A 27476-nucleotide genomic window follows, 5' to 3' on the forward strand; every position below is an offset into this window, starting at 1 on the left:
GGTCAAATGGAGAAATCAGCTCAAAGGCTAAAGGAATGGGGTGAGAGATGGAGAGGTCTGAAGCGGATCTGAGGTGTGAGAGTCCTCAGTGGGCTTACAGCTCTCAGCGGGCTCAGTGTATCAGATTACAGCTGCTATTTATCAGACATCTGCTATGGTGTTTGTGGATCGTATTTCTGCTCCGTGCTGCCGGCTTGCTTTAGTGTTTCTGCCATGTTTTTATTGGGGTGACGCTGTCGACCATAAACACCCACCGACACAATATCCCGATCACTGTCACCCTGATTGTTTTTGTTTTTTGCCCTACATACAGTGCGCTTCAATATAGCCCCTTTAGTCCAAAGTCACCAGCCGCGCTTTGCACTTTGATTACTGCTCATCTCTTTTTCCTGTGCTCTTGCCACTGAATTAGCTCATTGCCTTGGCTGCGCCAGTGCGCGTAAAAAATGAGGAAAGAGGGTTCGGTCACCACGGCAAGCGAGGCAGCGGTTCACCATTTAGTAGGCCAATGGAAGGCGGTCACGTTTTAGGGGAGGAAGAGAAGTCCCTTTGGCCAGGAAAGCGGCTGTGTCCTGCCTTGCTCTCTGACAAAGATATCACATTTACAGGAAACTTCCCCGTGACTTCCTGTGAATCGACAGAGATGACCCATATATCATGGAAAGTACCCATACTTTCTCTGTTTTGGTCAAATGACTTTTTGTGCCACATGTTTTACCTGAGGTACACATAACGTAACTGCAAGATGGCAGTGGATGTACTTTTGATTGACTCAAATGCACTATAACAATAAACGGCCCTTGTTTCTGTTTAAACATCTGTGTAAATGAGAGTCTGTCCCAGCCAAACACCCTCTTATCCCATGTAATTGTTTGGCAAAGAGCAGAGAACTTTCCTCTAGAGCCCCATGAAAGTCCAAGCAATTGACCAAAACTTTAGCTTGGGAGCTGTTGGGAGTTCAGCTTTTTGAAACACCTCAAGCAACTCTGCATCTTTTGAGTGTTATTTACAAAGGGTCACATTTGCGCATCTTTTGAGTGTTATTTAAGTCTGTACAAAGGGTCACATTTGTTTGCTTTAAGAGGTCTTATAGATCTTGGTGATGATCTTGGTGAATGATGATGATTAACCTCACTGTTTTCAGCAGTGAACAGTCAGTCTTTCAGTTTTTAAAGGAAATACAACTATACTACCGCATAACTCTAGCTGAGGTGGGGCGTTTAATTGCTAGAGATTCCACTGGAAAATCTGGGGGGAGATGGAGGCTGACCGATGTCCAGGAACTCCTGGACAGGAAAATAGGTCACCGCTCCGAACCTCCGGTTCAAGCAGGAGCACAACGGCAGCCGTCAGAGGCTAGTCCACCACACAGCCTCTGATCAACAATCAGGTGCTTATTAAAACCTGTTAATCTCTTTATGCATGCATCTGTGACTTGCATTCATTTCAGGGTTGTGTGTGAACTAATTAGCATGTCACCAAACCTGGAGTTCAATATGAGCCCATAATCTCTTGCACCGCCAAGCTGACAGCATTCAACAGCTAATGACTGGACAGGATACAGGTTTTCTCTGTTTTCCTGTTGTTGACGTTGTGTTCTGAGACTAGAGCTAGGGCTTAGAGCTGAAACAGCCAGGGCTAATTGTCCTCATTAAACCGAATCAACAGACACAATGTCCTTCATAAAATCAGATCTCTTGTGTGTTTACTTTCAGCTATGGGCTAAATCGTGGTCGTTCTCGCACACCACAGAGACCCAACCATTCCAGTGATCAGAGGTACTTAAGCCGAGTGAATCAAATTTAGATATTAAGGGGAGAGGAAATTGAACCCATCTGTGCTGCCCTTTTCCAATTAGCCAGTATTAGTTCCCTTAACAGTTGATCATTTAGCTCAAAACAACATTAAATAGCTCTTCTGTGATGTGCTGTTTTGAGAATGCTGTTCTGAAGTGCCCCTGTGCATTCACAACACTTTTTCATATCACTGACAAGGGATGTCAGAGGTTATCCTCAGGAGGAAATAACAGAGTGCCTTATTTTCTCAGATGCCTGCTTTGCATGGCAGTGATGATATCCACCACCATCACCCTATCCTACCCCTCTCCACGTATCCCTGGCTGGTCTGATGATACGAACGTGCAGTATGTCTCTCTGTGGTGAGGGCTTGGCTTGATCTGATTGCCCTCATATTTTCCACTCCTGCGAGGAGGCAGCTGAGGCCTGTGACACAGATACAGAGGGGTGGGGGGTGTGTGGGGGGGGTGAGGAAGAGAAGGAGGAGGAGGGGGACTCGACTAGATGAGGTCATTGCCATTAGGGAGGTTTCAGCAATAAAGGAAACCATTGAGACACACTAAATATCATTTTCATGATGTCATAAAGCGACACACCAACAGGCTTGCAAAGAAACCACAGCTCATGTGGCCGCTTGGAGTCTGTGGGGCAAAACCATTGACTCCTAGGAATAATGGGGCCGATTCTGCTCGCAAACTTTACACACGAGTCCTCAGTGACCTCGGTAATAACTCTGACCGAGCAGAATGTAGATATTTTCGCGAGCGTGTTTGCCAGTGAGACGCTGGTATTCACAATGCCCCTCAGTGCAGTTAAATAGAGAAAAATTCACCACATTAGCTTCTCGTTAGGGCGATGTAGCATAGGAGTGCAAACAGCCCTCGCTTCCTGAGCCTCTGCCCTTTAACCTGCCCCAGGCCCTGATGCACAAGATAAAGAGCAGATAAAGGGCTTTCTCCGAGTTTGTCAGCTTGTTTGTGTACTGGTTTACTGCATTCTCCCCTCATCTTATCACGCTGCTTTAGGTGGGGGTTTAGATGGGGCTTCTGTACAAGACAGACCAGGGATAAGTAGCTTAGCCTGGAGTAACTCAATGTGCTTGGCCACAACCAGGGCTAAATACTGGGGCAGAATAGGCTAACGTTAAACACTCTCCATTCTCCCACGTGAACCAAAAGCACGCCAGCACTCACATTCCACTTCTTTTACATCACCCCCGCAATTTCATTTTTAAAGCTCAACGGGAGGGCGCACGGGGCAGTCTTTACGAAGTGTTGATTTGAACCAGGGCCTCCTTGTAATGATTAGCACACAACGTGTCTAATAGATCATAAAGTGCAAAGCCTCTCTGGGGCTGACACCTTGCACTGGCACCTCTGGCAAGCAGTAGAGACAGAGGAATGAGACGAGACTGACTGGGAAAGCCTGGTAGGCTACAGCATGGCGCAGTATGCCTATATCTATCAGCAGAAGGGTTGCATTTGGAGTAGAACATATTATTCCGACATATCAGACGGCTAAGCAGCTCAGCAGGTCTGCACAGCTGTGCATCATAGGGTCCTGAAGTTTGGTGGCCGTGGTCTGTGACGGTCAGAACTGGCTTTACAGTGCTGGACCACAGAGGGTTCATAAGGGATAGCAAGAAGGACCCTGTCTTTACAGAAATATATGGGGCGGGCAGCATGAAGAAGACCACACACAGGCACACACACAAAACACTAACACACACACACACACACAGTCCAATGGGAACATCAATAGGATCACATGCTGAGAAAGCTTTTGGTGGGAGGTGTTTATGAATGATGTCATTTATGTTTCCTAACTGAAGCAGAGCAATGCCAACAACAGAGAGTTTTTGAGGTCTGACATTTTAAAATGTTTATCCACAAAATAAAAGACAAGCGTCTCCTCCAAGAGTGGCTTATAAATATATTGTGGTTTAATTAATGAGACCACTACATTTTTTCAAGTGCTGGCTCAGTTACAGAACTATTGTCTTGTTCAACTATTTGTTTTTGTTCAATGTTAATGTTGTTAAAGTTTATAATGTAATCCAGATTCTCCTAACAAAAGCTGCAACAAAGACAAATGGTGATATCTGCTCTGTCCAAATTGTTATTTTAAAAGACAGAAACACAGCGGTGATCCTTTGAACCCTATAGGCACTTCAAAGCTCATGGTTTACATTGCGTCTCAGTGGCCTTTGACCTCAGTAGTACTGCAGGATGGAGGCAGCTCAGAGGGCACTGCAAACTGATCACTCCACCCTACAGAGGGGAGCTACCTTGAGTCAACCCCAAAGACACCCTGAGAGGCTGAGCAATCTCAACTTCTCAAGGCTCTCAATCATGAGGGGCAGGGATACAAAGCCTACACAAAGACACACATATTCTCTCCCACATATATAGGAGGAGACCTTATCTTAACTCACAGAGAAACCATAAAAAAGTGCTCATGGAGGAAGGGGTGGATGGCAAGATAGATACAGCCAACAACACAACACAATGCAGCCTCTCCCGTTCTGGAAATCATGACAGAAAATGGACCGTCAATAGCAACTGTCCGACATGATGAAAGCTGGCGATAATCTGCCTTGGAAAAATAACAGTAATCTCCCCAGATCTAAATCAAACACCTACAGATTAGTCCTAGAACAATGGGGCCGACGCAAGGGGCTGCCCCCCTGACCCACATAACTCCACAGCCTCAGCAGTCTCCGAGACACTCCCTGAATCTCCATCCAATAACAACAAGCTTTAAAGGCAATAGAGACACAGTGGAGGAATAGTGTTCAGCTGTTGACATCAGAGGTGGTTGGTGTTTCTGGTTATATTGAAGTGGCAGAGTATTCTGTGGAAATTCTCGTCTTTATTGACGGCATGTGGCCATTTCTTTTAAATGCCAAACATGCATCCCACTAGGGAGTTACCTGTGGTCTCATGTTGCCGACATTCTGAACAAAGGACAGCATCTGGCTGTTCAATTTGAAGTCATGACATACTACACTCAGCTGAAAATGCAAACACACCTGAGACCTGATCATTTACTATGGGTGTGTGTTATAACCCCAAATTACTGAGGTGACATAACTTTGGTTATATTTTTCACTAACCTCTGGAGATTCTGTAATCCTTGTTTGCTGGAATTTCTTCTCAGGATTGAGCTGGACATGGCTTCAGTCTGTCTGCCGGTCGACTGCTCAGCTGTGAGGAGATGGGCTGGAAACAAAACGTTCACCCCGGTGAGCACACTCTTGAGCACACTGTGAAATGTAAAGCCCCTATCAGCCACTGAGGAGGTGTGGAGTCTCCAGGAAGGATGTTTCTTTGTGATTCCTCCCTCTCTCTCTCTCTCTCTCTCCTTCACACAAAAACACAGGGTTTCCTCTCCTCCTGTTTGCTGTGGTTTGGGAATGGCAGGGTTCTCTCCCAGAGCTCTCTCTTTACAGCCAGAGAGGCTTTAGTCATCATGCATTTCCTCCTCCCCTCAGCCTCCCTCCTCCCTGTTTCTCCTCTCTCTCCTTCCTCCCCCCCTCACCCCTTTTTTCTAAGACCTGCATGTGGTTCTTATTGAGAGTTATGAAAGCCTGGCCCTATTGCCACCCCCCCTGCCAACACACACACACACACACCACCAACAACTCATTCTGCAATCGGCAGGACACTGCAAGGGTCATGTGACTGCTCCCTTGAGGAATGTAAGATGATATCCACACTATACTTCACCATTTGATTATATCCCCTCAATACTTTAACATGGCTTCTATCTTCCACAACAATTCAGCATTTGTTAATTCATGCACCCATAAATCACATTCTTGCATGCACAAACACACACACACAAACACACACACACACACACACACACACACACACACACACACACACACACACACAGACACACTTGTTCGTTCATCATCTGACCAGTACCATACAACAGTGGCATACTTATGAAGTTATACTTGTTTGAAAGTCCCCAAATTTCTCATAGTCCTTATGAGAATCACCTCACTGAGAAAGAAAATCTGGGGTTGTGTGGACACACTGTGTAGAGTCAGTAGGCCACTGGTTGAGTTGTCTTCACTTTTGTTGTCTAGGTATAGGACAGGCAGGGCATTATGTTTAAAAGCCTTTACTATCACATAAGAGTGCCATATATTAGAAGCATGTTGGACTGGTACTGAATAAAGAGACTTAAAGGTGCAGTCAGCAATTGCCCAGGATGTCTGTTTATGTTTATATCTTAACATTTTGTTTATATTTTATATTTATTAAGTTTGTTTATGTTTATATTATATATTTATTACATTTGTTTATGTTTATATTTACATTTTTTAGCAGATGCTTTTTCCTAAAACAATGTACATTATATTTTAACCAAGGACCAAATGAAACACACCAGAGAAATAGCAGAGAAATATTTGGAGGGCAGGCTGACGCCACTTTGTTTGTTTCCCATGTTCAGAGTTTTCTTTTACAGTGTACTCACGGAATGGGCAGCTAGTGGTCGTGAGGAGATGATTGTTGAATGTTGACAAATGCTTGAAATCGCATAAAATCGCTGACTGCACCTTTAATTTATCTTGGAACTGTAAGGTGGAAAATCACACCCTGTAAACTCATACTGTGAAGAAAAAAAACAGGATGAGAGCAATCAGCAATTACCTAGAGAGGTATACCAATGCCATCCAATTCCTAAACATCCTATAATTCACACAAGGGAACATTATACACATATTCAGCTTTTCACAAAGATTAGGCACAGCCATAACAAATCAGTTTCTAGATTTCTTGGCATTGTGCCTCGCCTAATGAAATGTACATAGCATGCCATGAAGTTGGCCTCCCACATGTGAACGAGAGATCATTATATCTGTCATGTTAATATTTCATTCTCTGAAGGCACAATGCCTGCAGATCCAGGTGGTCAATGGGCAGATAACATTACATCTCTGTCTCGCTCTCTCTCTCTCTCTTGCTCTCTCTCTCTCTCTCTTTCTCTTTCTGTTTCGTCTTTCATCACTCAAGCATAGAATAGAATAGGAGCTTTTCATGAAAACTAAAGTGTTCATTCTGAGCCTGGATGTACAGACCGACACTCAGTTCAAAGACTTCAAAGACACCATTAAATCTGTGCCCTCCCTTGTCTTTACCCCTGAAACACACGCGTGCACACTCACACACTCTCTCTCTTTCTCTCTCTCTCTCTTACACACACACACACACACACACACACACACACACACACACACACACACACACACACACTGTCACTCCCCTCAACACACTCTCCCACACACCTCCCTCTCCCACATGAGCACAGCCTGCAACAAGGCTGTTGCCATGGCAAAAAGGCAAAACATTCAGATGAAGCTACTCTTTTACTTTACGGTTCTGACTCAAGCTGCAAGTTTGTCCCCGATCTGGGAGACATAAATGAAAGCAAATCCACAGAAACAACAGCAGCAGTTCCTGAAAGAAAATGTTAAAACATGTAGCTCCAGTTTGCAGAAGTGTGAAATCTCCTTTGATTCTGGATGACAGAGGCAGCCACCCATTCCCCCTCTGTCTCTGTTAACACCTCGTTGCAGGCCATTTGTGGACCGAAAAAACTGCTAAGGGAGGCCAGTCTATATAGAAAATAAAAAAAATAAAAAAACATTGCAGAGTTTAAGTGGTGCTTACCCAACTGAGAGGCCTTAAGATGGCCAAAGCACATTCAATGGGATCACTTCCCAGCCATCCAAGCAGTGAAACCTGTGCTTTCACTTTCGTGGAGACAAGCATGGCGAAAACAATATTTTTTTTATTCATTTTCAATTTCTTCCCAACTCCGTTCAGTATTGAAGTCAATATCCATTTGTTCTATGTAAAAAAAAATGATGTTTGGCAACAGGGTTTATTTAACAGTCATGCATTAGAATTTTTTTGTTGCTAAAGCCCTAAACTGTGTTTACGGCTCGGTCTAGCAGTGCCAGCAGTCTGGCAGATAATGCATGAAGTATGGAATAGTTTAGCAGCTGCTGGATGAAAGGGGTGAGTATGAAACCATATTTAACTATTCCTCACAGGCCTCTCTCACGCAGCATGGGCATGGCCTGATGTCCAAGGCTTGGTGAGAAAGCCTGTTAATTGTATCCCGTTCCCTGTAGCAGTTTTACAATGACCCAATGCAAAAAAACATGTACAGTGGCAACACAGGCCATCCTTGACCCCTGAAATGGCAACAGTAGAAAGCATGGTCAATGTCTCGTCTCATTTACTGTGAGAAGAGCAACAGCCCAAACATTCCTCTGTTGCACACATGCTCTGTTCAGTTGGATTGAAATGAAGTGCTGAGAGAGGCATTAAGATAAATCTGACTGCGCCACTGTACTCTTAGTGCAGTGGATGGATTGATCGTTCTGGCAAGACCTCTGAATATCAGAAACAGTGACCTCAAAGTATTACCTCAATGTAGTGGAAAGCTTTAAAACTCAGTTGCCTTGGGAGTCACTGGCTTGTGTGAAGATGACACTCTGCGACATCATCAGTCTTTATGTTATTGGTGTGTGTGTGTGTGTGTGGGGGGGGGGGGGGGGGGGTGCTAGTAAAGTTCCAGCCATTGTTTGAAACCATGTGGACATCACTTCCTAGATGATGGGCACCAACACAAGTGCCTTATTTCAGACAGATGTACAGACAATAATTCCCCGTCTGGTCAATGACTCACAGCAGATTTCAGCTCTGAAGAATGTCTAGGAACTCATGGGGATCATATTGCTATTTACACACTACTTTTCTATTTACACACTGCTATTCATATTTTAAAAAATATATACTGATTACTGTATGTAGTTTACAGGAGAGGAGTTGCAGGCAGGTGCTTTCAGTTAGGATGTGTTACATTCCACCAATGTTGATTCCAGTGCATTAACTGGCTCATTGTAGTTGTTTATGGTTGAAAATGACAGTCACCATATTGTAAAACATGATTTATGTAAGACAAATGCCTCAATAAAAACATATATGATTTGAAAGGGTTGGTCACTAATTAAGTCGAGTGGAAAATCTTTGATGGTTTACTTCAAAAACGAATTGCCCATAGCCCATTTTGATGGGAAGCCTAATCTTAGATGGACAAGCCGAGAGCATGATGAATTGACTGGGAATAAGTCACATGGAAGCATTTAAATATAACAAGCCTATTGTGTATGGGCAGAGTCTCAGTGGACCTCCCTCTTTCTGGATGAGGTATCACTATAATTAAGACTTTTAAAAAATCATCCCGGAGAGGGAGTTACAGATTGCAACGGATAGTTTTAACCACGCCACATAAATGCTCATTCCAAAAGTGTAGAGAAAGATGTGATGTGCCAAACGGGTACATTCATTGAAAATATAAGGATCCTTTCATACATTTTGCATAAAAATTCAAGTAATGGTTAGCTATGTCTGTTGTGTGTCTGTTAGCGCATTGGCTTCAGTCTCTGGGTTGCACAGTATCAGACAAAGTGAATGCCAAAGGAAGAGTGGTGTGCAGCACATCAATACTGTTCCGATGTTTTGTTGATGAGGGTAACGTTGGCTTTTTACTCTATAACTCAAGTTCACTAGGAGTATCAAGTGATCATATAGTTTCTTGGTGACAGCTTTAAAATAGCAGCTACTATATCAAACCAACCCTGACCCTTCTTTATTTGGATGGCCACCATCAACAAACTTTCCGTTGACCCTGCGAGAGGTTAGGGTAGGGTTCATTTTAGGTTGTAGTTGAAAATTATTACTTTAGAACGTTTAAAAAATCCTGATGTAATTTTTCAATACATATAAATATGAGTGATTTATAAGGTGTTGACTCAACTGCATGGCCCATGGCCCATGAAAATTAAGCATTAATCCAGCTCCAATGGTATCAGACGTTAAGACTGCACCTCCTATGGGTTCACACAGAAAATTACTTCCTTTGGCATGTTTTGCTCTACCAGTCCAGACAGTTGCAGCTGATTATTTAGATAAGATGCATTTGTTGTGTATTTTGAGCAAAATTGATGAAATATTAAAATGTAATGTTAATGTATGGGACATTTTTATTTCAGTGTACAGTGAAAGTGAAAAAAAGGTGAAATGGGAAAGAAATGTAAAAAAAAAAGTGAGTGTGTGTGTGTGTGTGTGTGGGGGGGGGGGGGGGGGGGGGTCCTGGATCCGTCCCTTGATCCTAATTAGTTCTTCATTGGACCACAGACAATCAAACTGATATTAAAACATCACCTCTTTGGTGGAGACAAGTTATAACTGTAGAACGAGAGTGTACACCAACTAACGGAGACCAGCCTTTCAGTATTTGCATTGAGCACATATGCAAGCACTCAGTACAGTACTCACAGCCAAATCTAAGAGGGATTAATGTACAATGCTGCTGGTTAAAGGAAATAATCAGTCTGCCATTAATAGTCTGCTAGGGATGATGTGAGTGAGTCACTCCAAAGTTAGCTGTGAGGAATCCGCCCTTGCATTAGCCACTGCTCTCTCAGCAGTTATACTTAGGAAGAGCTCTCCTTGGTGCCATGCATCTGCGCTGCTTGTGGTAACTTAAGATGCAGGAGGGGGGCACGGAGGAGCCTTGGAAGTTGGGAGGGGGCTTCTGGGGGGGGGGGTTAGAGTCAAATGTCAAATGACCGTAGAAGGACAACAGAGGACACCCATGGACGAGGCAGGATACTGGCAAAGAGGAGGGCAAAGCAGCACCTTAATCTTCATCAGAGTGACATGTGACCTGTCAACACTGCTTCTGCTAAAGACTGTGGGAGATGAGGAGAGGAGAGAGGAGGAGAGGAGAGGACAGGGGAGAGGAGGAGAGGAGAGGAGAGGGGAGAGGAGGAGAGGAGAGAAGAGGACAGGAGTGGAGGGGTGCTCTGGTAGGGAGGAGGAAGAGGTGTGCTCCTCATAGTTTAATACATGTAATTAAAATGTGACCTGCAGGGTAAACACATGATGATGTCCATCAGTCTGTCAGAGACCTTTTAAAAAACATACAACTAGACCAGGACTTGCATCAACCTGAATGATACTGGACTTTTGTAACATATTTTGTGTGCTGTATACTTTTTCATTTTCAAGTTTTACTACTGCATGATTTAACTTTTGCCAAAACACTAATTCAGCTGTCCAGTAGATGATATATTACCAAGATTAAAATCTGCACTGCCACCTTGTGGTTGACAGAAAGAAATATCTAAAATTCAACTAAGATCAGCTTCTCATAATTAAGTTTAAATGATTGCCTTATAGAGAATCAAATGTCAAATTACCTTATAAGTAAAGGTAAATATGCCATCCTTTATTTTACGACTGTTGTTTTAAAACAGGAAAGGATACACTCTTCCTAAACAGAACAATCCATCCATCTTCCTGCAATAAAACAGTGTGGTTTCTGGCACACTGCTAATTCCGACTCATATTTCGTTGGTCGTTAGCTTGGCAGTGTCCTAGTTCATCGTAACCGTTATGGTGACTCAGGGAGAAACTCTAGAAAGCTTCAGAAAGGTTTTCAGGTTTCCACATGACACCTTGCTGTGGTAAGGATTGACACGCTTCATCTCCTGATAAACCACAAACAAATAGTATATTGTAAAATCTAATTTTGCCACAGCTTTAATATCAATAATAAGCAGTACTAAAATATATTAGTTATAAGGTACAATTAAGACTATAGTTGGGAGATATTTTACTTTCTGTTCAGCATTTGTATTTGTAAAATATTTCATGCTGCATGAGATACAAATAAAAGATTTGCTTTGGACAGGTCAAACTCTGTGAGTCACCGTGTGGACATTCTTTTCCTCTTTCCTTGAAAGAAGTCCTTGTCTCACATCTGGCCTCATACTAGACATGCATTTTCAGCTCTCCTAGCTCAGGTCACATAAATCTACACATGCAAAGGGTGACTGGCCGCGTCCTGTTTGTGAAGCCACTATGGTAACAGAGAAGCCAGCCAGGCGTTCCCGCATAAACAGTGTTTATGTGCTTAAATAGTTCACATGCCTGCAGCACATGTGTATAGCGCAGCCTGGCGGTCTATCGGCTGAACAGCACACATGCTCCTTCTGCCCTGTACCACAGCTATTATGAAACTGATCAGTGGCCAAACTTATTAGAGTCTCTGAGTCTTTGAGTACTAATTCTGTTAACTGAACATCTGTAACTGCTTTAGTAGCTCACAGCTGAAAGCATCACTCTTTGTAACCTTGACTGTTTTCATAAAGGCACAGTATGAGGCTGCAGGATGAAGGCTTGTGGTTTTGGTTTAGGTCATTGCTGTTGCATGTTTGTCCCTGATGCAACTAAAGTCACTTCTCCTGCTCTATTTTTATCTTTTAGTGTAATGTAGATGATGGGTTGCACCATAAACTGAAGGAACAGACGCCCCCTTCTGGTACAGAAAGTCACTACATCAGTCTGTTAAAACAATCTCTGGAGGTACAGTATGTTTGAGTAGGGCAATTAGAATCAAAATATAAAGTGATGCAATTATACAGTAACTACACGGAGAGAGCCATTATAATATCTAAACAGTGTTAGCGTGTAGTCCTGGAAGTATAAGTATGTGAACAAGTGGAAGTGGAAAGGCCAATTCTAATGATTTTAAGAATGTTGCAGCAATGCCGTTCTATGGCATTACCTACAAGCAAATAAATGTATAAACTTGTCTAATAAAAAACAGTGTTTTGAACATGAAAGAAAATGCATGCTATGACAGAGATATGAAACGTGAGAGTTGTCATCGGATACAGAGTTTATTTACAAAGGCCACCTACCAATTAGTTAAATGTAGAATATATGAAAGTTAAAGAGTGAATGTTAACAATGGCCAACTACAGTCATACCAAGTGTGGGTAATTGCATGATTGTTTTGGCATATTTACTTGGGTCATACCAAGTGTGTGAATCTAGAGATGAGATACATGCAGCTGCAGCATAACCTAGACAAAAATGATGTATTCTATGAAGATTGGTGGCACAAAATGACTTTACGCCTCAGACTCAAACATCTTCTTCCTGCCGTCCATGCCAGCCTTGTCTTCAATGTTCTTGCGCCAGTCGCCAACAGACTCTTTCTCCTGTGGGGGGCACATGGCAGGGGGTGTGTAAAACAAGACGGTGAAAAAGGTGAGTCATCAGCTGTGAGGCATCAAGCACCAGCTGTCCACATTGCTCAAGTATGAATCAGTTAGTATAAGAGAAACATGTGTTGCAGTGTGGTTAAGGAATGAGGTGTGTCATTACTGTCAGTACCCTATAAACATTCACAAACTGAACAGCAGGGTCATCGCTCAGTTAATTCATAGTGCCATTTAACTATTCATTCAGCTGGTTAGCATGGGCATACATTTTCAATGTTGAACTCTCTTTAGTAATTGGTCTTTATTGCGTTATGTATTTGTTAATTTGTTTGTGTGAAGACCAGACATGAATGATTGAATAGGCTACAACTTAACCTAAAAAACATTTCTAAAACTGATAGTTCCGGTCCTTGACTGTGATTGGCTGAATCACGTTCGATGCCGGTGTAAAATGCTGCATAAATATACACCTTGACCGCATTTCGTTCTATATTACTGCGCTACCATAACTTGATACAAAAGTTAAAGTAGCTGCGTCTCGACGTTGCTTGGCAACCATTCAGATAGAGGAAGAATGATTATCTAGGAATAACTCGTTATATTTCTAGTTGCTGTGCCTTTACTTTATGAAACTTTGCCGGGTATTTATAGTAACAGTTTTAGAAAAGCAATAAGCCACTCGAGTCCGTAGGTTACACTGACTCGTGCCTAACAACGCCCCTTAGCTGTAGAATCAGTGTAACCTACGGCCTCTCGGGGCTTATTGCTTAAGTCAGTACCAAGAGATACTGGAGGAGGCATGAACCCACCTCTTCTTTCACCTCCTTCTTGACTTGTTTCAGGTTAGCCCTCAGGTCCATGGACACTTTGTGTTTGGAGCCCAGCAGGGCCTGGAGCATGGCATCTGCCGACATGCGCACTTTCTTCAGGGCCGGCTTCTTGAACTTGCCCTTCAGGTCCTGCACTTTTATTTTCAGATCCTCAACCTAAGCACAAAGGCCACAGCTCAAATCATTTCACTGCTGTGGCCACAGGAGGATCTGTAGGCCATCTTACAGACAGGTCATCCAGTGGTCAATTCTAAGACACTGCTCTCACTACTAGGGATTACCCAAACTGTCTGCCAGGCGCTGATAACAGACATTGTAAACTTTATACATGGACTAAGCCTAGTCCTAGACTGAAAATAGCTGTAAAAGTAAAAATCTAGACTAAGTTTTTAGTCTAATAGGCTTAATCCATGTGTAGGAAACTGCCCCCAAGAGTTGCAAATGTGTCCTGCCTGTCACCTTGGCGGCCTGGCCTATCTGACAACACATTCATTCCTCACAAATTGGTCCTGTGCCACAACTGTTGTTGTTCAGAATTATGTTTTCTGTCATGTAGTGAGTAATCAGTGATGCAGGATTACATGTACAGTAATGTGCTTGTGGGCATATGTAGTGCGTTGTCTGTGAGGCTGGATGCATATGTTTGCTTAGTTTAGGGTTGTCTGTGATGTGGCATATCTAATGGGTTGTCTTCAGCACCTCTTTGTTAGCTTTGGCGACTTTGCTTTCAATGTCATATCTCTGCTCATCCACAGCGTCGATCTGCTGGTGTAGCTTCTTACACAGGTCCTGGAGCAGATTATGGAAACAACATCAGATAGATAGATAATATGTATAAGTATTATATACTCTTTTGATCCTGTCTCTGCATTTATCCCAATCCGTGAATTAGTGAAACACACTCAGCACACAGTAAACACACAGTGAGGTAAAGCACACACTAATCCAGGCGCAGTGAGCTGCCTGCAACAGCGGCGCTCGGGGAGCAGTGAGGGGTTAGGTGCCTTGCTCAAGGGCACTTCAGCTGTGCCTACTGGTCGGGGTTCGAACCGGCAACCCTCTGGTAACAAGTCCAAAGCGCTAACCAGTAGGCCACGGCTGCCCCCAGATAGATAGATAGATAGATAGATAGATAGATAGATAGATAGATAGATAGATAGATAGATAGATAGATAGATAGATAGATAGATAGATAGATAGATAGATAGATAGATAGATAGATAGATAGATAGATAGATAGATAGATAGATAGATAGATACTTTATTGATCCCCAAGGGGGAATTCAAGGAAATCAGTGGTTTTACTAAAAGCTACAGCTTGTGTATAAGAACAATATGTATACAGCATCATCAAATAGTTCCCCAGTATTATGAGGAACTCAGCCCATTTCATTCTGTACCTGTAGTCCTTGCATACATGTTGGGAGGTCAAGAGAAATGCAGTTCTCCTCCATGTATCTCTCTTTGTCTACTTCGGCCTGCTTGGCCTCTGCCTCCAGCAGTTGCTGACCTCTCTGGAGCATCATGCTCTACAGGGATGGACAGTTTGGAAGCGAGTTTTGTCAGATCATTTTGAAGACCAAGCATTACTTTTGCTGTGTTGCTGTATATGCAATCAGATGTCAGTATTTCTCGTTTTCTTCAATGAACTTGCCACTCTTTGTTTACCTTCAGGTGATGCCGACGGCTTGATGTCATCTTTTTCCTTTTGAGTTTAGAAAATAAATATCCCAAGTCAATGAAAATTGTAGAAATATCTATCAAATTAAACATACAATGCAACAATTTTTAATATTTCACAGAAGATAATATGTTTCATATACGTAAGTATATAGATGGAAACACTTACTCAGACATCTTGCTGGATTGTTGTTACAAGAACCTGTGAATTGAAAACAATTCTTCCTTTTTAAACCCATCTGAAACAAAAATTGTCTTTGGTGCCACAGAGTCTAATCTCTCTCAAAAGCAAAGTATGAGTGGAAGTTCTCATGTCTAAAATGGGCCTGGCAGAGGGGGACCAGTTGTCTTCACAGCCCTATGGAGTGTTCCAAAACAAAAGGTCAACAACAGCTGAGACTGGCCCTGCCTAGAAAAGAATTTCCTCAACTATGCTGAGACATCAAGCAAAATCTCCATGTTTTCGTATTCTCCAAGCCTCCATATTGCCTCTGGGAGACAATTACCGGCCTGGTTACTGCTGCAAATCACTTTGTTATACTTTTTGATCAAAGTTTAACATACATACATATCAAGAATGTTCATAGATATATCACAGTGACAGTACCAAACTTCTAGTTACAGACTCAGTTTTCTTTCCTACTGTATGTACATCTATCAGTTAAAACACGTCACTTCCAGTATGTTTCTACTGAACTAACCATTATTTATTCAGGGAAGATTGACAAAGCATTAAGCTCTATTTATAGCATTGAGGACCGTTTCTCAAAAATATTGCTCTAGTCTCAACTCAGCATCCTGAATCCAACAAATTTCAGGGGAGGTTCTATGACAGATGCCTTGTAGGCTAGATGTTCCTCTCTAATGTAGCCTACATTTTCAGAAAACAACAAGCACAAGGAAAGAATAGGCTATTATGTCAGTCACACTCAGAATAGCTAAATATGTGTTTTACAGTCACCTAGCCCTCATTATCTCCCTATCAGACTTCATCGCTGATAAGCCACCTACGTGGCATACATTCAATCTCCATAGACTAAACCATCAAATTCTTGGGACTCAACGCCCCAGTCTCCAAATCCATATTACTGCACACCACCCCTAGAGTCCAGTTGAGAAGGTACAAGCAGTGACCTCGAAGGAACGGAGAGATCTCACCTATCAGCCCGAGGGAAGGATGACCAGATTGGATCTGATGTGGGGAGGATCAGTGAGATGGACAAGCGATGGACAGTACTCGATCTGAGTATATATAGTGCTCTCAGATGTCCGAGCCAAAGTCCATCTCTCTATAAGGCAGCAGCTTCTGGCTCAAGCCAATGGGCTTTGTTGTCTGCTGGCATCCCATCTTACCCCTCCCCTGTCCATTATTCAGAAATGCCCCCACAATATTTCCACATTAATTCCTCAAAGACCTACACAGCACATAACACATACAACACATATACAACTGCATAATTTAGTCTGAAATAATCTAATGAATATTTTTGTTTTTAGAAATCAGATTTATTTCACCTTTTTAGATGGGTGATTATATACACACATACAGTGTGATGATGAACATTTTAGTTGTTTTCTTCCAATAAGTGATTGTCAGAGATTTTCTTGGGTTTGTGAATATGACTGAATCTGAGTGCGGACAAAGGACAAAAAGACAGAGAGGCAGGAGATGGAAGGACCACAGGGGAGTGTCTGTGATGAGTGATCCCTGAGACCCCTCTGTACCTCCACCTGTTCTTGTCTGTACTGAGTGTGTTTACTGGTCAGACTGAAGATGTGGGACTGTCTGACAGGTGTGAAAACTGTGAGCATACCACCGATCCTCAGATGTCCAGCAGCAGTGTAAATCACACACCTATCAACTCCTACAGCTACGGATGTTTTTAGACCAGTTAATTACATGGGAATGAAGGATTATTGCCAAGAAGGATACTTGATTAGATCTGCATTTGCCTGATGCCATTAACAGGACATCTTACAGATTCAAATATTATGAAATTCTAATTGAAATGAAAGATAAAAATGTCTTACCTTCTTTTTAACTTGCCCATTCAGATTGACAGACTGTCTGGAGCCAATGCAGCTATAAGGTTTTAAACTTCAACTTCAGGACTGCATTTCAGCTCCATCGACTCAAGTCTTTAGGCAATCAAGTTCATGTCAGTAACACACATACTAGTATAATAGCTTACACAGCACCATGTAAAATAGTCAGTTGCCTGAAAAAGTGTTGAGTATGCAGAGTGTTATGTAAAATGAAAAGTGTATGTAGTGTTTGCTGATTTCCATGCAACCCCAAAAGAAGATCCAACATAGAAATGGCTTGTATCAGGTCAGCCCCACTGTTGTTCACACAGATATAACACTACTGCAACAGGTCAGCCCCACTGTTGTTCACACAGATATACCGGTAACACTACTGTAACAGGTCAGATATAACACTACTGTAACAGGTCAGATACAACACTACTGTAACAGGTCAGCAGTGGCGATTCTAGACATTTTTAACAAGGGTGGCACTAGTGGGGCACTGATTAATTCAAGGGTGGCATGAGGCAAAACATCCTGATAAACAGGCTCAAGATGTGAAATTAGCACAAATACATTAGGAAAACCAGGCACCAAACACCATACTCATAAATTGAAGGACAAAAAACACAAATACCTTACTCTCACATAACATTTCTTTGTATTTGAATACAAATAACCAAACATATTAAAGTTAATTATCTGTCACTGGGCTATGCTGTGCTAAAACAAATTCCATCATGGGGATATTAAAATATATTCCATCTATTCTATTCTGTTAAATGAAACAAATATACTCATCCAAAACATTTTCCCCCACAATAACTTATACTATCTATGGCTATCTATTTTTAGCTGTTAAAATATTTTGACCTGCTTTTTTGTCTATTTGTTTATTTCTTTATTATTTAATATTCTATTGATATTATTGTTATTATTACTATTTTGATTAATATTGAGGATCATATTGGCCTATGAGGGTCCAGGGGTGCTGTTAAACATACCATTTTAACGCAGTTTGGGAGGGACAGAAATACCTAAACAGAACAAGCAGGGCTCGCCTAACTCAGCTAGGTGACTTAAACATTGGCTACTGTACCTGCATATCACTTCACTACTTGACAGTACCCTGCATCAGGGCCAGCCCTAGGTAGCACTGCAGCCAACAGAGTGTAGCACTGTAGCTGCCTGGCTACTCTAGCTGTTGGCAGGGATGAACAAAAATACATCAATGTATTTTAAAATAAAATATCAAATACCCTCATTTTAAATGTATCAAAATAAACTATAAAATACATAGCCACACCATGTATCAAAATCAACTGTATTTTTCTATTTTGAAAGTACCAAAAATACTTTAAAAGGAGCATGATATCACTTTGCAAACCTTCCATATCTATCTAATCTATTCCTTCATCAGTACACTGACTCTGTTGATTAAGTGGACAGTGTTTGAGGTTTTTTAGTTTTTCTCTGCCTACGAGACATGCCATAACCTGCAAACAGTCAACAGATCAATTATGCTGACCTGTTTGCTACATCTCATCGCCTAAATACTGTATCAGAGATGCACTCAAAAAGTCACAACTGAACTTGTCAAGCGGTACAAAGTGGAGACAAGTCTCTGACATTGTTGATACATGCCCAGATTGAACAATGTTGCAGAGCAAACACATTACTAGTTCCATGTGTTCCGATTGGATGATTAAAGTTCTCAAGAAACTGATCATTAAAATGATCAAGAAACTTGAGGCTGGTATGAGGGATTGTATTGTGTGTGAGCAAGTCTGGGCAAATTATTAATTAAATAAAACGTTTTGCTTTAGGCAATACATGGGGCAACTTGTTGCAGGGCAACCACATGGTTCCATGTGTTCGAATTGGATGACTTAAGTTCTCAAGAAACTTGAGGTTGGTGGAGTGTATTGTGTGTGTGAGCAACCTATATGTTACTTATCTGCCTGAATCTCAATATTCTGATCACAACAACTCTGGGCAAATTTCAAGTCAGCACCAGTGCTGCATTCATTGTTTTGCACTTTTATAATCACATCACCAAGTGGGTTATTGGTTTTACCAAAAATATTTGGCAGTATTTTTAAACTACAAACCTATAAAGTATTTTGATACAAAATATGATGCCATTTTTTTCCAACTAAATAAAATACAAATGACAACATACTATTTTGTATTTTAAATACATGGCTCTGTAGACCAGCAATCTACTTGCCGAGGAGGCTCATAATTTGAGAAACGCCGCAGATCACAGAGAGAGAAAGCATGATTAAGAAGGCAAAGAAGGCATGATTTTGTTGTCACGCACTACTATGGAAAATTTACTTTGTGAAGACCGGCTCGGCCAAAAAAGAAAAAAGTATGCCAGATGGCCAGTCCAGGAATTATTCAGGAATTATTTAAGCAAAAGTGGAACGTGTGCAATGTTTCATTTATCCCTCCTGATCGGGACGAATAAAACAGGCATGGGGGACGAAAGAAACATACAGTTTAGCCTGAGCTATGTAAACTTCTCATAATTTCAATATTTTACAACAAATGCTTGACTGGTTGAATGGTCATGTCATCAGAACATCGCTACCTGTAGCCTAGATGCAACGAGTGTTTATGAGTAAGCTTGATGAACCATAAATGAAAGTTGTCTTTACATTAGGACATTATTGTCATTAAACACTTTTACAAAATATAGGATAGCCTACAGTTAACATTTAATGACCTAGCAAATGTCAGCGACTTAAGTGTGTGATTAGATAAATAGGCACTGTCAGATGCAATAAATAGATATCTTTGAGTGTTAGCACAAACAATAGCCTGTAGGCCAATAAAGGCAAGCACGTTTGCCACTTACATTTCTGACGTCTGACACTTCAAACTGCTGCAAGTGCATCAAGAAAGGTCCGACCTTAGACCATGTTAATGGCAAATCGTAGACTAGGATTTGGGGGTGGCACCTAGGGTGGCCAATCGAATCTCAAGGGTGGCCTGCGCCACCCGGAGCCACCCCTCTGGCTCCGCCCCTGCAGGTCAGCCCCACTGGGGTTGTTTTCTCAGATACAACACTACTGTAACAGGTCAGATACAACACTACTGTAACAGGTCAGATATAACACTACTGCAACAGGTCAGTCCCACTGTTGTTCACACAGATATAACACTACTGCAACAGGTCAGCCCCACTGTTGTTCACACAGATACAACACTACTGTAACAGGTCAGCCCCACTGTTGTTCACACAGATACAACACTACTGTAACAGGTCAGCCCCACTGTTGTTCACACAGATACAACACTACTGTAGCAGGTCAGCCCCACTGGGGTTGTTCTCTCAGATACAACACTACTGTAACAGGTCAGCCCCACTGGGGTTGTTCACACAGCCTTCATAGCCTCAGTCTCTCAGAAGTCAACAGCAAGCATCAAACTCAGACACAAAAGAAACACAACACACCCCTAAATCAGAAATGGTTTCAAATAAAAGAAATGGGTTAAATAAATCATAGGTTGAAAGATGTTCAATCCATGTCACCACTGAACCATTTTGAACCAAAGAAATTATTCATTTATAAATTAAATTGTATGGAAGATATTGTTAAAGTGTATACATTTCACAGGTAAATTGATTATGTTAAAAGTAAATTGGAGGATTTAACATGACATGATTTTACATTACATTACATTTGGCTGACGCTTGACCAAAGCGACTTCCAACAAGGGAAACAATCAAGATAGAGATATGGACAAGTTAGTGCAGCAGTACAGTAAGTGCTACTTCTATACAGTCAAGTGTCAGTTCTAGTCAGGTGGTAAGTCTAGTTGTAGGTAGTGCTACAAGAGGAGATACTCTCTGAAGAGCTGGGTCTTCAGGGATATTTTGAAGGTAGAGAGGGGCGCCCCTGCTCTGGTAGTAGCCTAACTGGTAGTGCATTCCACCAACGGGGAACGACAGATGAGAAACGTTTAGATTGCCCTGAGCATACGGGTGGGAGAACCAGACGTCGTTCATCTGAGGAGCGCAACAGTCGGGAGGTAACATATATGCCTATATGAGGGCATTCAAGTAAGTGGGTGCAGAACCGGAGACAACTTAGTAGGCAAGCATTAGTCATTTGAATTTGATGTGGGCGGCTATAGGTAGCGAGTGTAGCTGATAAAACCCACACTGCCAGCTGTCTTCCATTTCAAACAGACCCATAGCGTCCAGCTTGTTTAGCATTATAAATAACATCCTCATATGGATAGAACTGCAACAGCATTAACGGGGTTGAGCAAGTGACTCAAATGTGACAACAAAGTCACATTAAAATGTTAATTCCAAAAATTATATGGCATGGGCTTGCCAGTACAAAAATGTTTATAAACAATGTCCACCTAATACTGACATCATATAGAAAACACAGACATGTAGGTGAAAAACACCCACTCATTTGACACTATTATGCACATCAACTTTATTCTATACTCAACAAGTAGCCAATTGCTACTCAATTAGTAGTAATAGTGTTTCCAGTCAGGATTTCTCAAATACTCATACCATGTACACTGTACTCTCCAATCCCATGTGCTGCACATCTGGAAGATAAAGGAATAAAAATGCAGGAGAATTCCACTAACCAGAGACATCTAACCTCCCCTCCAATCTCTCTAGTGTAATGTGCAGTCTGCTCTCCCCCTTTCTTTTCCTGCTGGCGATAGACTGGGTGATGAAAGAGACAACAGAGGGAAGGCAAAATGGCATTCAATGGACCCTGACAGAACAGCTGGACGATCTCGACTTTGCCAACGACTCAGCCCTAATTCACATAGAAGAAAACTAAGTCAGAGTGAAACAACAGCTGCAAAGTTAGGAATGATGATAAATATATAAAAAGAAGAATAAGAAGCAATGATTTAAAAGGTATACATAAATGCTTCTCTTTGGGGTAGCTTGATAGTAGATAATAACCATGTGCCCTTTGTTACACTGCTGAGTATGGAGGCCTTTTTGCACATAAGCAAAACAGTTTGTCATCAGCAATACCCAAACAATGGCATTGGCCTGTGGGTGACCGTGATTTGTTCAAGTAAGAGTTGTTCCTGGACCAACATTCTAAAGACGGTCCTGGACCAACCACTCTTTAACCAATCACAGCCTTCTGATGTCATCAATGTGAGGCTTCTGCTTCTCCCATTGCCATGTATTGATGAGTTAGTAAGTGCTAATTTTTGATGTAGTTTAGTATTTTCGTCTTGGAAATCCATCTCATTTCAGCATGTTGGGCCAACACACTGAGATCAATTCCAATCGGCAGTACAAATTCAGAAGAAAAAAAAATAGTTCCAATATAACTTTTCTGTCTGAGCTCTCATTGTGCAGGTCTATGTAGTCAGTCCAAATGACTAAACCATGGAAGTGCCACCTAGGACTAGCTCTGCATGTGATTTTCTGTCTGTGCCATCATTTCCCCACCATACCAGAAGGGGCCTAGCTGAGATAGAATTCTAAGGCCACCAACATTCTGATAGAGAACATTTTGTGTAATCAAGGAAAATCAAACAAATTATATGCTGATCTTGTGAGATAGTAACAGTGCAACGTAGATATTTGAGATATATAGAGGTGGGACAAAGTCACTGGCCAAGTCCAAGTCTCAAGTAAGTCTCAAGAAAGTCCAAGTCTAGTCTTACCAAGGCCAAGTCCTTATTTGTTTTTAGTCCTAAACAAGTCACTGTCGTATTTATGCAACCCAGGGACGGTTTTGGCCCAGAATATTAAGGTGGGCTGGTATGAAACTGTGAAACACATAAACCTGTGGTCAAATTCATCTAGCTTTCTATAAATTACAGGAACGTCTGTCTGGCTGTTATTCGCATATCTCTTGAACCGTTCCTCCGATTGATTTCAAACGTGGCAGAGAGTCCAGAGTTCTTGCGGGAGCACAATTTGAATTTGCTCAGCGAGTCACTCTGGCAATGAGTATTGATGCTCATTACTTATATCCGTTGTATTGTGGGGCACCAATCACATCAGTGTATCTGATATAGGCGGACCAGAGGCGAGCTAAACAGATGACAGTCATAGTGTTATCCAATTGCGTTGAAGTCCGGAATCAGTCAGTAAACATTGGTCGTATAGTGTTATCCCATTGAGTGCAGTGAGATTTTCAAATGCATGCTTGGTGCCGCCCCTCGTGCCTGCCCCATGGACAGACCTAATCTTTCGGATTTGGGTCTGGAATCTCCAGGCTAAGGTGTCATGCTACGGGCATGAGTAAGTGCAGTGTCAAGTTTGGCATTGTTTGGATAAGTAATGCAGATGCTGTTTCGTTACCTAACTTCCCAACTATAAGCCGCAGCTTATACATTGATTTTACAAATTTTCTTCAGCTATGAGTTTAATATAGCCTGGCGGGCCATCCTATATCATTGAAATGTATAGTCTGGAATCGAGCCTCGCGTAATCCAAGGGGCGGGCAGAGAATTGTCTTTCAAACTGCCTAGGCATGCAATAGGCCAGCGCTATGACCATATCCGTATCCGGTCGGCAAAATGGCAAATACATCCTTCTTCACAAGCACAAGTCCAACTCCTCCAAAGTTGATGCCAACACCGATTCAAATAACCGCTCTTCGTTCGCCATAGCCACCTTCCTTGTTGTTCACCATCGCAGGACTGTCGTTATCCTGTTAAGCCCTCCTTAAGACTCTCTAACAAAATAGAGCGCTGTGATTGGATAACATCCACGGTGTTAGCCAATAGAAATTCCAGGCTGAGCAAATTAATTTGCCGCCGCTAGGGTGCGTCTAGATTTCTAGGCTAAGGTTAATACACAGGGTCAGTTAATATGGTATTAATAATTTCAATTTCAATTCAATTTTATTTATAGAGCGCCAAAACATTAAACGTCTCATGGCGCTTTACAGAGTGTTAGACAATCAGAGAAAAAAAGAGAAGGCCCATGGGTAACAGGGGCGAGGAAAAACTCCCTAGAATTGGAGATACATATATGAAGAAACCTCAAGCAGATCCACGACTCAAGGACCTGACCCACCTGCCTCTGCACAATGACAATAAAGTTGAATCTAATCTAATCTAATAGGAAATCACAACAAAAAAAAATTGGAGGATACCTTTTCTTCTTGGTTCTCAGAATGTTACATTTGATTTTATATATAAATTACATATTGATAGCTGATGCCGCAAACAAGGAGTTCTGAGTGTAATTACCTGGCTATTTACAATTCTTTCTGTAGAGCTGTGGTAGAAAATAGGTATTTATCCACAAAAGAGGCAAAAAGTAACACACAGGCAAGCCGACCATACAGCAGAGTTCAAAGCTTTATTCACGATGCCCGAGACAGGTTACCAGGGCCGGAGTGGGGCCACTTTTCAGCCCGGGAGTTTCAGGCCCAAGACCGGCCCAATTTTTCCATAGTGGTGGAAATTGGATAAATTAATGTAGTTTTTATTAGTATGGTTCAACAAATGTGTAAAGGTTATATAATAATTCACTTCAACTGAGAAGTTAACAAAAAATATTCCACTATTCCACAAGTTAACAAAAACAGAAAGAAAGAAAGAAAGCCTTTGAAATGTAGCCTATCCCACGCTTCCACAAAGAGGCATATTGAACTAATGTTTAGGCTACATGCTTTTTTGCATGGGTAGGCTATATTGTTTGGTGATTTGGCTACTCCTTTACTACACCCTCTTCTGAGCAAACAAGGCATATAGGTTTATCATGTAGCATAATTGCACTTTCTTACATTAAATAACTTTAATTTATCCTCTCTACTTGTCCCTGTAGTCATGGCCTCCTCATCACTAATTTAGGGCTCATCATTTTCAATGGTCGACTGGTTGATCTGCTGTTCAGAGGCTACAATTTTTACCGCAAAGGCCTACACAGATCAAGCTTCAGTTTTGTTATTTGCATACTGCAAAGTCTATGAATCGGATACAAAAGGCTATATTTTAAGTAATTTAATATGTTGCTTACGAATAGCTTGACAACGCTACAACGTCCAGCCCAATAATTGCATTGCTAATAATCATTGCCTATAGACTATCTCTCTTTACCAGTTGCCACTTTTGTCTGTAATCTGGAAGCTATGCACATTTAGCAGCATTCTACCTGGCCGTTTAAGTCCCTCCTGGCCTCTTTCTACCATCCATCCTTCCTGACGCTTATGGCTACTGTAGGGCCGGCCCGGCTGAGAAAACTTTTTGGAAAAGACGGGCTATATGGACCCAACCAACTCTTTTTGGGAGGGGAGAACTCCCTCACATGATAGGCTACAACCCTTACAGAGGCAACGGGAATGCACAGAATGCGGAACGTGTAGCCTACTTATAGACTAACGTGACAAATGTCAACATTTTTTTCCTCGACCGGCCCAAAAGTGAAGCGGCCCACCGGGAATACTCCTGGTGCAACCCCAACCCGCTGGCGCCGAAAGCGCCGGTCCACAGACATGCGGTCCAGCTCCATATTGACATCCTGAAGACAGTGGCCTGCAACCAGTCCAACCACTGTCCTTCCGATCTCCGCAACCCAGATATAGGGCTCTACAATTTGGGAAAGCAAGTAAGCAAGTAAGTATATCATCATGCTTGCCCATTTTACTGCCATTTTCCTACTCATATCAGGACCGTATTTCCCAATTCTTCATCTTTCATACATTATGCCCTGTATGTAACATAGGCTTCTATACATAAATGTGTACAGATGTACTCTAAATTTGAATGTACAGTTCTATCTCCTAGAGGACATGCAACTGTTGAATAAGAAAAAAAGTTGAATTAATTCACCGGAGGATTCCATGTAGTAATGGTCAATGTCATGCATGTCCTGCGCATGCTGCAAGTACCCATTCACCACTTTCCAACTGTAGTAGTACCGCACACGCAACACTAGGGGTAGTATGCAACAGGCCAACCCAGAGCCGCTCTGGGCCAACCATATTGATGCGTATGGAGCACAGCTGAAGACGCACTGTCACGAGATATAAGCAACTCCTCTGCAGGATAAATGTTGTTTTATTCAGTCATTTGAGCAACATTAGGGTAAGTGTTGCTTTTTCCAGCCTATGTTTTCGGTGGTAACCCATTGTCAGTCAATAGTGAAAGTAACTGCATATAACTGTCTTGTCGTTGACTGGCTCCTTGGTGAAGTTAGTTTCAGTTTACCAATGAGTTCAAATAATGCAAGAGTGCAAATGCGTTAAGGCTATGCTAGGTTTTAGTAATTAAAGCATGGTTTAAGAATGACTATTCCATACGGTCTCGCAAGCAGCCTCCTTCAAATGCGCCGTTGAATGCCAAAATACCGATGCATTTATTTGACATATCGCGCGTTGCGCCGTTAAAGGGAATGACAGATGTCATTCTCATTGGTTTAAAATGATGTTACGCCCCAAACACACCCATATGGCTGATTAAAAGACCTAGGAACACCTTGTTACTCCATGCGCTCCACTTTTGATAATGAAACCCCTCCCAATGTGAACTGGACATCCTACTAAATTTGAATAGACTTTAACGTAGCGTAGCATCATTTATCCTGCAGAGGAGTTGCTTACAGTATATCTCGTGACAGTGAGTCTTCAGCTGTGCTCCACGTGTCTCTAGCCTCTCCCCTAATCACATTTAACCGTCATTACCCATTTTCAAATGATGGTGAATAACTACTCATCATGAGATGTACAGTATTTCGTAATATCTTTATTCTAATTATGTTTCCCATTGTAATCGTGCAATTTGTAATGCTTTGCATGGACGTGCGCTGGTGTGCGTTCATGAATGATAGAAGGATGGTGCGTGCACCTGCCAATATGACTGTTGACATGTGTTCTTAAAATAGCCTATGAACAACTCGCCATTGACTTCTGATCAGGTTTAGGTGGTGTACGATAGCGATTTTTAGACAACGCGCCAGGCCCCTCCCTAGGTTGTTAATTGCCACACCCCTGGGCGCAATGTTTAAAAAACAAACGTGCAAAATACCGAATTAAACTTTGCGCGGGTGAAAAAACGAGTTTTACTGCG

At 42.0% G+C, this 27476-nt stretch overlaps 2 protein-coding genes across 5 annotated transcripts in view; both read right to left on the reverse strand.

Moving 5' to 3' along the window:
* LOC121681728 (caldesmon, smooth muscle-like) overlaps positions 1 to 6999 on the reverse strand; it is a 27101-nt gene extending 20102 nt beyond the window's left edge. For 2 of the 4 annotated variants that reach the window (XM_042061648.1, XM_042061647.1), the window contains exon 1: positions 4912 to 5209. In XM_042061648.1, coding sequence (XP_041917582.1) covers positions 4912 to 4970 — 59 coding nt within the window. In that variant the 5' untranslated portion in view covers positions 4971 to 5209. Of the gene's footprint in view, positions 1 to 4911; positions 5210 to 6982 lie in introns of those variants that run through there. The other 2 variants (XM_042061646.1, XM_042061649.1) reach the window with 2 other exon arrangements.
* A 5555-nt stretch (positions 7000 to 12554) lies between these two features.
* LOC121681684 (troponin I, fast skeletal muscle-like) lies at positions 12555 to 16634 on the reverse strand. The gene is made up of 7 exons (XM_042061560.1): positions 16569 to 16634; positions 15580 to 15612; positions 15399 to 15435; positions 15131 to 15259; positions 14430 to 14519; positions 13710 to 13886; positions 12555 to 12897 (listed from the first exon to the last, which is right to left on the reverse strand). The coding sequence occupies exons 2-7, from the start codon at positions 15585 to 15587 to the stop codon at positions 12808 to 12810; spliced, it is 531 nt and encodes a 176-aa protein (XP_041917494.1). The 5' UTR covers positions 15588 to 15612; positions 16569 to 16634; the 3' UTR covers positions 12555 to 12807.
* Positions 16635 to 27476: the final 10842 nt, after the last annotated feature.

This window comes from Alosa sapidissima, chromosome 14, assembly GCF_018492685.1.
Source record: "Alosa sapidissima isolate fAloSap1 chromosome 14, fAloSap1.pri, whole genome shotgun sequence".
Lineage (NCBI taxonomy): Eukaryota > Metazoa > Chordata > Actinopteri > Clupeiformes > Clupeidae > Alosa > Alosa sapidissima.